Genomic DNA, 12806 nt, shown 5'->3' with positions numbered 1-12806 from the left:
AGAAAGATTAGAGTCTCTTCTTTCATCAGGAAAATTTCTATCTGTATCCGTTTTGCAGCAATTAGCATTAGAATATAGCTAAGTTTCCTCATTATTCACACACCTGTTCAAAACACTGGGGAAAGAGCTTTTTGCAACATGGCCCTGGTTGATCTCTTATACTCTGCTGTCACCTGCTGGCCGTTTTTGTAATAACTACCATTGCTTCACGCATTCTCTTCTGTTCAGAGGCTGCATCAAAGCATTCTATCATTAAAAGAAAAAAGAAAAAAATAATATATATATATATATATATATATTTGTTTATATATATATATTTGTTTATATATATATATATATATATATATATATATATATATATATATATTTGTTTATATATATATATATATATATATATATATATATATATATATATATATATATATATATATATATATTTGTTTATATATATATATATATATATATATATATATATATATTTGTTTATATATATATATATATATATATATATATATATATATATATATATATATATATAAACAAACAAATACGTCTTTGGGAGCATGGTAATATTTAAAATAGAACGTATTTATAAATTTTTGGGAGCAAATTGATGATTAGAATACAAAAAAAGTTGTTCAATAAATATATGCTGCAAGACATTTCAACAGAATTGGGGGTTTGCATTTTTTTTTAATAATAATAATAATAAAAATGTTTCCAATATTTTCACTTTAACTGAAAATGAATATGTCTCCATATATCGATTATCAGCATCCTAGACTAATAATAATCGGTATCAGCCTTAAAAACAAAAACATGTCTACCTCTTGTACAGACCCTGACGTGCCTGTATGTACACAAGTAAAAAGTAAAACTGCAAGTATGCACCAGTTTTAAAAAATTGGCACAAAAAACACCTCAGACAAAGCTTTGCTGCAAGCTAAATTTTGACGATGAGGCCTGAACTGACAACGGGTTGTGCATGGACAATACAAAAGCACACGTGCACAAATGCAAAATCAGCAAATGATAGCAAAAGAAAAAAATATACCTGAACTGTATGTTTTCTTTTTCAGCTCAGACTATAAACAAATGTAAGGTTTATAGGCTAGCACAAGACAACACATTTGCCACCAATCATTTTTGGAGCAGACAGCATAAAACCAAATCCCTCATAAAAGGTCAAGGATGGTGATTATCTAATCGCAGCTGTTGCTGCTGCTCTTTTTCCGCCTTATAAATCTTCAAGATCTCAATCAATCAAGATCTCATCCAGGGTTGGCATCATCCCTCGCCATTAACTGTATATCTTTTTTTTACGTCACGTCATCATCTGCCATAAAAAATTAAGGAGCCAAAACTACTTATGCATTTTAAAATATAATGAGGTAAAGTAAAAAGTTGTCATAAAAATAAATACAGATACCCGAAAAATCCATTTGTAATCCAGAATCTTCTTTTACCACTACACGCTGAGAGTCAGCGGTAGCTAACGCTAACTAATGCTAGCTTTGCACAATTCAAGTGAATTCAGGTTCGGAGGTTCCATTGTAACTGGCTTTACCTGGCACGCTCAAGCGTTGCAGATGAAGTCTTCCCAATGGCCCCGAATCCAACTCCCACAGCTAAGCCCTCTGCAGAAAGAACACCTTGAGTATGACATACAGTATCTGCAATTTCCATCAATATGGCAGGAGGAATTAAAGGCAGGCAGCGTGAGGGCAACTTACAAATTGAAAAAAATATGCTAATGAGGCAGGACTTATTTACGCCGTGTGCATGGATGGCTAAATCCATGCTCTTGAGCTTACTTATTTGAATATACCAATTCCCCCAATTGGCTGTCCCTGTGGAAGGAGAACTATTTGCAGCATTTAAAGATCTGAACCGACAGGCACACTTGCGGCACAGAAAATGGCGCATATTCATGACACAAACAGATGATCGATTACAACGATAATATATGATAATTCCGGTCATGAAATATAGCAGTGTGACCTGCAGTCAGTTAAGTCACAAGCTTTATGTGATCATAGAATAAAAAAAACGTGCTTTGAAAGTCAGCCAAAAGAGGATTATTAATGCAAATGAGAGGTTTTTTAGAAGCTGCCTTTTAGCTTCTTAGTTAGCGGGACCAATTCCCGGGGGTGTGTGGGGGGATAAGTGACATCATGATGCACAATTTACCACAGTGGCAACTAGCAAGAGTTGAATTATATAAACCATAGTTTCTAAACAAATGGCCGCCACTTTACATATATACAGTAGATAAGGGAGACCGGGGCTTATTGTCACAGGGCTAAGTTGTCACATTGCAATTATCCTCTCCACCAGAGGGCGCAACTATAAAGTGGAATGCTAGTTTTCTTCCTATATATGGTCAGGAGATGTGTCCTGTCTGAGAAGAGAATAATTAGCACATTGTGAGCTGAGATGAATGCCAAGTAATCATTTTTGCACAACCCAAAGTAAACTATTTTAACTTTCTTTCTTTAAAAGACGCGCCGGCCATATATAAATTCTAGCAGCAATGCATATGGAGAAATTCAGGCATCTTGTCATGCCTCAGTCTTTGCGCTGTTCTAAGCAAACTTTAAAATAGTACTAGTATTAGCCAATATTTAGTTAGTTTGGGGCAACGTGTCTCAGTCATTTTGGGGTTAGTTGTCACATATGCAAAGAATGGGCCACTGAAAAATGCACCGCTGACAAATTGGTTAATGCCAGAATTTCCCTTGGGATAATAAGTCTGACGAGTAGTGATGTGAAAATGAAGCTTCATGAAGGACTTGTGATATTTTTTGACTCCTCTAGATGGCACTCTTGGTTGAAAGATGCCGTGGAAATGTAATCAATTTCCTTTGCACAAGCCTTTATATTTAAACCCAGAGCACCATCTAGGGGAATCAAAAAATATCACAAGTGCTTCATGAAGCTTCATTTTCCCATCACTACTGACGAGTAAGGAAACTGGTTTGTCAGGTTTTGTTATTTTTTCCCCTGGTTTTATTACTTGCAAAATCCACTGTAACATATTACCCCGTATTATATATATATAATACAAAAATTTACCTCAGACTTTAGTCCTTCATCTGGTACACATTTGATCTATTAATGATGTACTGAATCCAAGAAAGGTGTGTGAAGAAAAAAGTGTGACATCAAGCCCCCGGTCTCCCCTCCACTATAGTAGTATGTTTTTTAGATGTCAGTGGTGTAGAGCTACTCCATCCCACATAGGTGTTGCTAACAAATCTGGGTGCTGATCAAAATAGTTTTTAACATACTGTATCATATAATATGCTATGTTTGTAGGTGGTAGTGTTGCGACAGTTATCTTGAAAAAGTCACTTAAGTCACTTCACCGATTACTTGCTTTAAAAAGTAACAGTTACTTTACCGATTACTTGCTTTAAAAAGTAACAGTTACTTTACTGATTACTTGCTTTAAAAAGTAACTTAATTAGATTACAAGTTAATATTTGTAGGTGGTAGTATTGCCACAGTTATCTTGACAAAGTCACTTCACCAATTACTTGCTTTAAAAAGTAACCGTTACTGTACTAATTACTTGCTTTAAAAAACAAATTAATTAGATTACAAGTTATATTTGTAGGTGGTAGTGTTGCGACAGTTATCTTGAAAAAGTCACTTAAGTCACTTCACCGATTATTTGCTTTAAAAAGTAACAGTTACGTTACTGATTACTTGCTTTAAAAAGTAACTTAATTAGATTACAAGTTAATATTTGTAGGTGGTAGTATTGCCACAGTTATATTGAAAAAGTCACTTAAGTTACTTCACCAATTACTTGCTTTAAAGAGTAACAGTCTTATATACAGGCAGTCTTATATACTTTACATAGTTGTTATTCCTGCTTGTATAAATAATTGTTTATAAATATTACAATTAAATTTGGGGGCCTCCTGGGATCACAGTCTCGTGTGACTGCGCTCCGTTTTTTTTTGGGACATAGTGTTATTGAAGCTACATAGATAACACTGTTGACTGAACAGTGTGTGCAACAAACCTCACTATGTTTGCATTTAAAAAGACAAATCTCTCTCTCTTTCCTCTCAAAACGATGATGTCACTCAGAAGTCAAAGTTAATTTGAATACTCCCACAATTTCTTTCACTATGTTCAATATCAGTTTTCCCCATTCTTACATGTTCTAAAATGTATACCATAGTTATTTGTTTAGTGAGTACTATAGTGCTAGGAATGAGGAGTCCGACTATATTTTATTATTTATTAACCATGACGTTTTTATAAAATATGTGTGAGAGAGGCACAGTGGCGAAGAAGTGCGTGCTATATAATAATAAAAAAATCCAGTGAGTTCAAAGGCTTGAGTATTATAGCAAAGCAACCACGCTAGAATTATTAATGCAGCACCATTCGGCCTAAAGCCACAGGTGAAAGATGCCATACAGTACGCAAAAAAATTGGGAGACGCAAATGTAGACAAATGAAAGATGCTGTGCACAGGCAACTTGGGGAGACAGCAGGATCCTCATCTCTGTGCAGCTGCAGATATCCAAGAGCCCAAAGGGCCTCTTTATCATCATCTAACTCCTGTCATTACCTAGGATAACGACACATTGGCTCCGCTCCAATCTATTACCCACTGTCCATCCAGGCAGACGTAATGAAGTGCCCTTATGGGGGAAAGCACTCTTCACTGAAATGCCACAGGCCCCCGGAAACTCGATTTGCACTTTCACACTAACTTTGACGATACATTAACTTTTGGGACACTTAACTGAACATGGTTGGACTTTTTTACCTCATATAGTAGAAAAACTCAAGTTAAATGCCCCTTGAAGGTGAAACGTGCACGTCTTAAGTCTAACACGAGACATTCTTATATTGTCAGACGTCAGCTGCAGTAAGCATGTTAAGGTGATAGCAATTAATTATGATGACCATAGAACCACACAGGAATTTAGCCCAATGTAGCAGAGTTGGCTTCGTCACTTAAAACCATGTTGTCAGACATGACCTGATATCCCTGAGTAGAAATGGCTAAATTGAGAGAAGGAGAACAGGTTTGCGCAAAGTATTTATGCAAATTGGAGGCCATTCAGCTTCTAGGAACACATGATGTTGACATTTTGAATTTTACAGGTAAACTTAATAAACTAGTCAGAAAAAAAAGTATGCATTCCTTGTGAAAATCGAACCTGTGTTTACAATCCTCCAATTCCAGTCCAGGTTGGAACTTCAGGATTTTGTGAACATTGTGAGAACTGACAGGGATTGTTTATATTTTGCAGCAGAATCTTGGTTAAAATGAGCTACAATGCAAATTTAAGAGGAATTGTGTCAACTCTGTCACATTAAGAGTCATTTTTTTGTTATTGTGTGATATGATTTTCAATAGAGTTCAATAGAATAGTCAAAATCACACATTAATCAACATATTATATATATATATAAATATATAATCTGAAGTGAAATTTAGTGCTGAGATTTAAATGCATGGTGTAGTACTAAGACTGACCTGGTAGAGGCACAGGGCATCCAGCCTGCCGAAAAATGTGAAGAAGAAGAAGGAGGTGGTGGTAGTGGTGGTGGTACTACCACTACTACTACTATTAGTACTAGTCATAGAACTAGTAGTACTAGAAGTAGTATAACTACGAGTACTATACCAGTTGATAACTGAACTGATGCACTAATAAAATAGATAAAATAGATAAAAAAAAATTTGGGGGGGTTTTGGGATAATTCGCAAGTCTACTGAGGTGGACATTTTCTCATTCGATTCAGTTCAGATGACATTCCAAGCTGGCCATGAGAAGTAAAACAAAAAAAATGCAGTTTTCATCCTCAGGCATTAAACTGCACAAAGATTTCAATAATTCAGCTTTTTATGTTTCCTTGTTGGTCTTGTGGGTTAATGCAACAGCTTGAAATATTTTATTTGTGTCACAATTTATGACCCTTTAAGAAATATCGAACAATTATTGTATTCGAGACAAGAAAAATGTCATGGCATACTCTGCTGTATTTGTTGGCTGAATTCCTCCTGATTTGTTCATATTTTCTCAGAAAATAAGCTCTCTACCGGATTGCATAAGTATCTGAATGCATCCAGCCATGGAGTGGCTGCCGATAGTGTTCAATCCCAGGAGGGTGTCTGATTATCCTGTTGTTGACAGCTAATTGGCTCAGCTAAATCTCATTCCACGACATAAATCTTCTCCTACTCGTTAATTTTCGGTCAATCGTGCCGTAATGTGTCGTCAATAAAAGCTACCTCTGTCTCTTTCCTGAATAACAAATTACATGCAACCAATTCCGTTTTTGTTTTTTTTGCTCATTAAGTCATTTTGAACCATGGGTATTGAGTTGCAGATTCTGGTTGACGGTCATTTCTGGAATTCAAACCTACTAATCCAACAAGCAATGCAGAGTCGAGCCACTCAAATCTCAAAGCCAACCTAATATTTAAACTAAGGGTGTCAGGTGATTTTTTATTTTATGTTATTGTAACTGACTTCAATAGTGAACTCACGATTAATCGCAAATTATATTTGTTCTAAATGTACAATAAAAGGTATATTTTTTTCCAAGCTTTCATAATGTTAACATAAAATGGGAAGACAATTAATTAATAGAAGAAATATAGCTGCATCATTAAATCATTTTTACAGTAATTTCATAATAATTCATAACATTGAGTTAAAATTAAAAATATGAATTGTACTGTAAAAAGCGAGTGTGATATTGATCTGTGTTGTAATTTTTCTGCCGCTAGATGGCATAATTGCATTTGTAAGACGTTGGTGACAACTCAGTGCATTTTTCTTCTCATATTAAGAACAATCTCATTTTTAACATGAAGTAACTTTAAATTTACAACTACAACATGACCTCAGTCTCCACAAATATATGCATTATTCTCAAATTTATTACTGCTAAATTTTGATGTGGAAGTTGGAATTCCCCTAGTACAGGCGTTCCATGTAAAGGGCGGTCATTAATCGGGCGTTTAAAAAAAAAAAAGCGGTGTTAAATGAACTTTTAATTGACTCAAAATGAATTAATTTAATAACTAATTTTGACACCCCTAATTTAAACAGATGTTTCCTCCAAGTTAATGTAGAGATTTTAAGAATCAAGACTATTCACAGCTATTGTTATGTGTACCAGTAAAAAGGCATCCATTCATTTAGTTATGATTAATTAAATGTTTTTTTTTTTTTTTAAAGATAGCTATCAAATGTATCTTTCTGATGGATTGTAAGGACATTTAGAGCTCACTATTGCTGCTACGAAACAGCAAACCTCAACGCCTACTGATACTTGTCAACGCGTAGTCCACACTTCCACACCTCGCCTACATTCCGTCTGATGTTTTTTTTTAAACAAATCTATGTAGGGAAAGGGGTGAAACAATCTGACAGGAAAAGGGCATATTCTGAATATATAATACCATACAAAAAAAAGGTGATGTCATCATATGACCACCAAGTAGATATGTACCGCCACATCAAATGAGTTACCCTCCTTCCTGCCAACTTGAAGCCACTCAGCAGGATTTGAAAACTTTATTTGCATCAAGAAAAAAGCGACTTAAAAAAAAATAATTACATCTTTTGGTAGGTCGTATCTGTGATTCTGTTCTTTTGGTCGCTACCCACAGCTTATGACAAGAGGTGACCGTCACAACTGGCTTTTGTCCAGCTCAACTGCATTTAACACCCTCAGCCACTACTATAGGTGGTGAGGGCACGGGAGGTGACAATATATAAATTAATAGCAATTTATTTTGTTAAGCGTTCCAGTCAATGAATCTGTTAATTAACAGTCGTTAGTCTTTTTACATGCACAGCAGTTAAGGAAGATAAAATGTGATTTGAAGCGTTGACCTTAAGACTATTATAATAGTTTTATCCTGGAAAAGATTTCCTGAAGGACTAAATATTTTTGATACATGAATAAATCAAGAGGATTCAGCTGACATTTTTATTTTCGCAGACAAACTGCTTGTAGTACGTCATCCCTTGTGAACGGGGGAGAAAAGCTGACAATTCACTGCAGTCATATTCACGGACCACCATCAAATGTCACTCAAATTTATGTCGAACCAGCCCCATGTAGATTTGACAACCTCTTTGCCGATCAATGTGCGTTATCATGCAGTGGATGCTCCTGTGGTTCAATAGAAAGAGCAAATCGAAGTGCCTAGCTGAGCTTTTCAGTTTCAATTGCGAGGCCAACATTAAATGCATTGACCACATTGCGGTGAAAAAGCACAAGCTGAATCAAGAGTTTTCTTTTCATGTACAGTGAATATATAACGTAATAATGAGATCAAGAAAAACAATCTTAAAAAAATCTTCTTCTTTTTTTAAATACTATTTGGATAAATGGAAATATAAATCAAAAATTAAATAAATTAAATTAATAATAACAATAATAATAATAATAATTACATTTAGTATAATTAAATATATATACTCACAAATAATTAAATACATCTAATTTAAATGTAATTTAATTTTTTAAATCAATCAATCAAGCAATAATTAAATAAATTAAATTAATAATAATAATACATTTATTATCATTAAATACATATACTCACAAATAAATACATTTAATTTAAATTAAATTAATAATAATAATAAATACATTAATTTGGGCCCGCGGCGACGCGGTTCGGGGCCTGTGGGCCGCCGGGGTGCCCGGTGGTTCCCTCTCCCCTCCCCCTTCCTCCCCCTTGCTGCCTCTCCCTCCTCGCCTCTCCCCGCCCGTCCTCCGCCTCCCTGTCCCCTCTCCCTCGTCGCCCTTCCTCCTCCTCTCCCCCTCTCCTTGCGTCCCTGCCGCTGCCCCCTGCCCTTCTTGTCGTCCCCTTCCCTCCTCCCTTCCCCTTCCCCGGTACGCCTTCCTTCCCCTCCCCTGGGCCGGGGGCTCCATCCATGGCCCGGGTCTCGGTGCTATGGGGGCCGGCGGGGGTGGCTGGGGTTTGGTGTCGTGCCCGCCCCGCTCCGGTGGGCGTCCTGACACCTCGGGCGGGACCCAGTATCCGGGGGGCGAGCCCTATCGCCCCGCCGGACGGGTCCCATATGCCCGCCGGGGTCCTGGTGGGGTGGGTGGGGGCTTGGTGGGCCGGTGCGCCTCCTGCCCCCGCCCGGTTGGGGGGGGCCCCGCTGGTCACACCTCTTAACTCACTACACTAGGTTTGCACAATACACTTTTATAGACATATAGGGCACATAACACACTTTGGGGGGTGGGGTAGGGTGGAAACACCGTCTTCACCCTACAACTCCCCTCCAATTTTAATACACCACACAACTTGTGGGTGGGGGGGGGGCTTGTGGGGGTGCCATCGGTTGGGGGCCGCAGTATAGAGCAGTGCTGCGGTCCCCTGTCCGTGTCGCCACCCGCCACCCCCCCCCCCCCCGCCCTATCTATTTTTTTTTTTAATGCACCACATACACTCAGCAACATGCTTGGGTGGCGGGTGGATCGGAGCGTGGGAATATCATTTCCATCGGCTCCGGTTCACCTGCTCCTAATTTTAATGCACCACACACACACACTTGTATATACACTGGGTGGGGTCACATTCACGGTTTAGGGGTAGAGTTCGCCAGTCCGCGAGCTGGCGGACTCAGTAACAGGGGTTAATTTTCACAAAGAACGCTGGGGTGACGACCGGGGCCTTCCCCCGCTGGGCCTGGGGTTCGGGGGTGTCGGCCGCCCTCCGGTGCCCCCATCTCCCCCTTCTGCCCCCGGTGTTCCGTCCTTCCACACGGCGGGGGGTGGGGTGGGCGCGGCTGCCCTCTCCGCTCCGCTGTCCGGCCCCTCTTCGGCGCCGGTGCCTGGGTGCGGGTGGTCCCCGGGGGCTGGGGGTCGGGGGTTGGGGGGCTGCCGGTTGGTCGGGGTGGGGTCGGGGGGGGGCGGCTTTGTTGGGGGGGGGGGCGGTGGTGGGGGTTGCGGGGTGGGGGGTGCTGGGGGTGGGGGGTGTCTGGGGGATTGGGGGCGGCTGGGGCTGGGTTGGGGTGGGTGGCGGGGGTGGATGGGGGGCGGGGGGTTGTGGAGGGGGGGCGGGGGTTGGGGGCCGGTGGGGTGCCTGGTGGGCCTGCAGTGCCCCGTCCTGCTGCGTTGGGCCGGGGGCGCGGGCCGTGTTGGGGCGGGGGGCGCTCCTGCTCCTGGGTTTGCTCTCCGGCCGGTGGCCCTGGTGGGGCCCGGGGGTCGTCCTTTGGCGCTGCCGCGGCCTGGGGGGCCCTGAGGTGTTGCGCTTGCTCTGTTCCGGCGGGGGTCGACGGCTCCCCTCTTTGGTGGAGATTTTCATGCATGCCAGATCCACCACACCAGCATCTACCGAAACTCAGACACAATCTGTTTCCTCCTCAGGTTATTGAATCGGTGGAGGCTGGTGTCTCGGATCTCACGCGGCTTCGTCTGTCCTTCCTTCCTTTTCTCGGTCTCTCCGTTGGTCTCTTGAGGCCTCCCTGATTTTATGTTTTTTGGATTTGTTGGGGTCTGGATGTTTCTTGGGCTGGGGAGGAGTTCTGGTGGGGGGTGTCTGGTCGGATTTCACCTTCCTTGGTTTTCTTCGGTCCCCTCGGGTCTCCTGGTGTTCGATTTAGGTGAACGGTATGAGATTTTTTTTTTCTAATAGGTTTTCTGGTGAGCTAACAAACACACGCACGCACGCACGCACGCACGCACACACACATACTCACCCACACACACAAAAAAAAATAAAAATGTATGTATGTGTGTATGTATATATGTATATATGTATGTATATATGTGTATATATATATATATATATATATTTAAAAAAAAAAAGAAAAAAAAAAAGAGCAATGATGATGACATTTCCGAATGAACAATACTGAGCTCTTTAAAAAGAAAAGAAAAAAAAAAAAAATAATAATTAATAATAACAATAATAATAATAATAATTACATTTAGTATAATTAAATATATATACTCACAAATAATTAAATACATCTAATTTAAATGTAATTTAATTTTTTAAATCAATCAATCAAGCAATAATTAAATAAATTAAATTAATAATAATAATACATTTATTATCATTAAATACATATACTCACAAATAAATACATTTAATTTAAATTAAATTAATAATAATAATAAATACATTAATTTAATTTAAACTTACATTTATTTCTTTTAAATAGTATTTGGATACATTTAAATCACATTTAAATATAAATCAATCAATCAAGCAATAATTAAATACATTAAATTAATAATAATAATAACAATATAATAACAATAATAATAACAATAATAATAAATTTATTATCATTAAATACATATACCCACAAATAAATACATTAAATTTCAACTTAAAGTATTTATATAAATAGTATTTGAGACAGAAAGTAAAATATAAACAACTGCGCTAGGGTGGTTGCACAAGTGTGCACACCCTCATAGCTGGGATGTGACTGGTAAGAATCAGCCAATTTCCTTCACACTGAAGGTAAATGGGAGTCAGCACACACCTACCGCAATTTAAAGTCATTTTGACAACTGTGTGATTTTCCACCATGTTTATTTGTATTCATGTAAATATGCTTGAAATTGGTAGAGAAGCCCAGCTTATACGCATATGTTATTATGGCCACATTGTACAGTGACAACTATACCATTGTCTTTTTTATTGTACATGAATTGGCCTTAGACATGAAATGATGTTTTTCCTGGAATACTCCCTGGAAACACAGCAACCACACAATGGGTTCTCCTCCTACACAATTTGCATGTGCCTAATTTGGATTTCATCCACATCTTATAATTACATAAATGTTGCCGTGCAGATTGGAAGCACCGGCCAATCAGCAATGATGTGTTATATTTGTAAAAAGGCAGCTTGTGATTCTTTGTTTCTATGTGATTAAATCAATGACTGGATAGCGATAAATTTTGTTTTAACCAAAATTCTTGGTTTGTAATGCAGCATGTAGAAAGGACATTTAGGGAAATATTCACATCGATGTTTTTGTCCAAATTGTCTGATGAATTATTCAACAGCCTTCAATAACCGATCCTAACAGCTCGTTCTCACCTGGAATGTTGTGAATAGTGATGGCGAGAATTAGGAGGATGATGCGTCTCCAGCTACTTCCTGTATGGCCGCTCACTTCCAGATGTGTGTTTTCTGTTTCTTGGTCATCTGAGCTACCCCAATGAGATACTCGCTTCCTCGGGAGTTGAAGACCCTCTTCTGTTTCGAATGGGGAAAAGCAAAAAGAAAACAACTTAACTTAAGTTGAAGACAGGGAAGACACCAATGCACGATGTCTCATAAAATTATGTTAGTAGCCTCTGAATTATCCAAATAAACGTGTTATATTGCAGTTTTGGTGGGGGCAGTTGTTGGTATAATAGTTCGGTGTTATAGGCCACAACTCTGGCTTCTTCTCACACCTTGAACGAGGCAAACACTGCAGAATCTCTTGAAGAGGAAAGTCGTTTTGGATTTGAATGCTGCCCCACTAGTCTAAATATGGTATTCTGGTTAATATTGTGTGAGTGGAATATGAGTTCAGCAGCAAAATACAGCAATTGTTATCCATCCATGTTAGGAGGCGGCCATTTTGTCGACTGAAGATGACATCAATGTTGCTAACAACCAATCACAGCTCAGCTTCAGAAAACAGGTGAGCTGTGATTGGTCATTGCCCGAGCCCTGAGCAACGTTGATGTCATCTTCAGTTCGACAGTAAGTGGCAAAATGGATAAAAATGGCAGAATTTTGCATCATAACTCATATTCCACAAATGTAATATTAATCACAA

At 39.0% G+C, this 12806-nt stretch overlaps 1 protein-coding gene across 2 annotated transcripts in view; it reads right to left on the bottom strand.

Moving 5' to 3' along the window:
* Positions 1 to 12806, bottom strand: part of slc39a11 (solute carrier family 39, member 11) — a 72817-nt gene that overhangs the window by 2892 nt on the left and 57119 nt on the right. For both annotated transcript variants that reach the window (XM_086064562.1, XM_086064563.1), the window contains exons 6-7: positions 12074 to 12232; positions 1568 to 1637 (exon numbers count right to left, since the gene is read on the bottom strand). In XM_086064562.1, the coding sequence (XP_085920688.1) occupies positions 1568 to 1637; positions 12074 to 12232 (229 nt within the window). The remainder of the gene's footprint in view (positions 1 to 1567; positions 1638 to 12073; positions 12233 to 12806) is intronic.

The sequence above is a fragment of the Leptonotus elevatus genome, chromosome 20 (assembly GCF_054856555.1).
Source record: "Leptonotus elevatus isolate MCC_2025b chromosome 20, RoL_Lele_1.0, whole genome shotgun sequence".
Classification (NCBI taxonomy): domain Eukaryota; kingdom Metazoa; phylum Chordata; class Actinopteri; order Syngnathiformes; family Syngnathidae; genus Leptonotus; species Leptonotus elevatus.
This window is presented reverse-complemented; position numbering and strand designations above follow the sequence as displayed.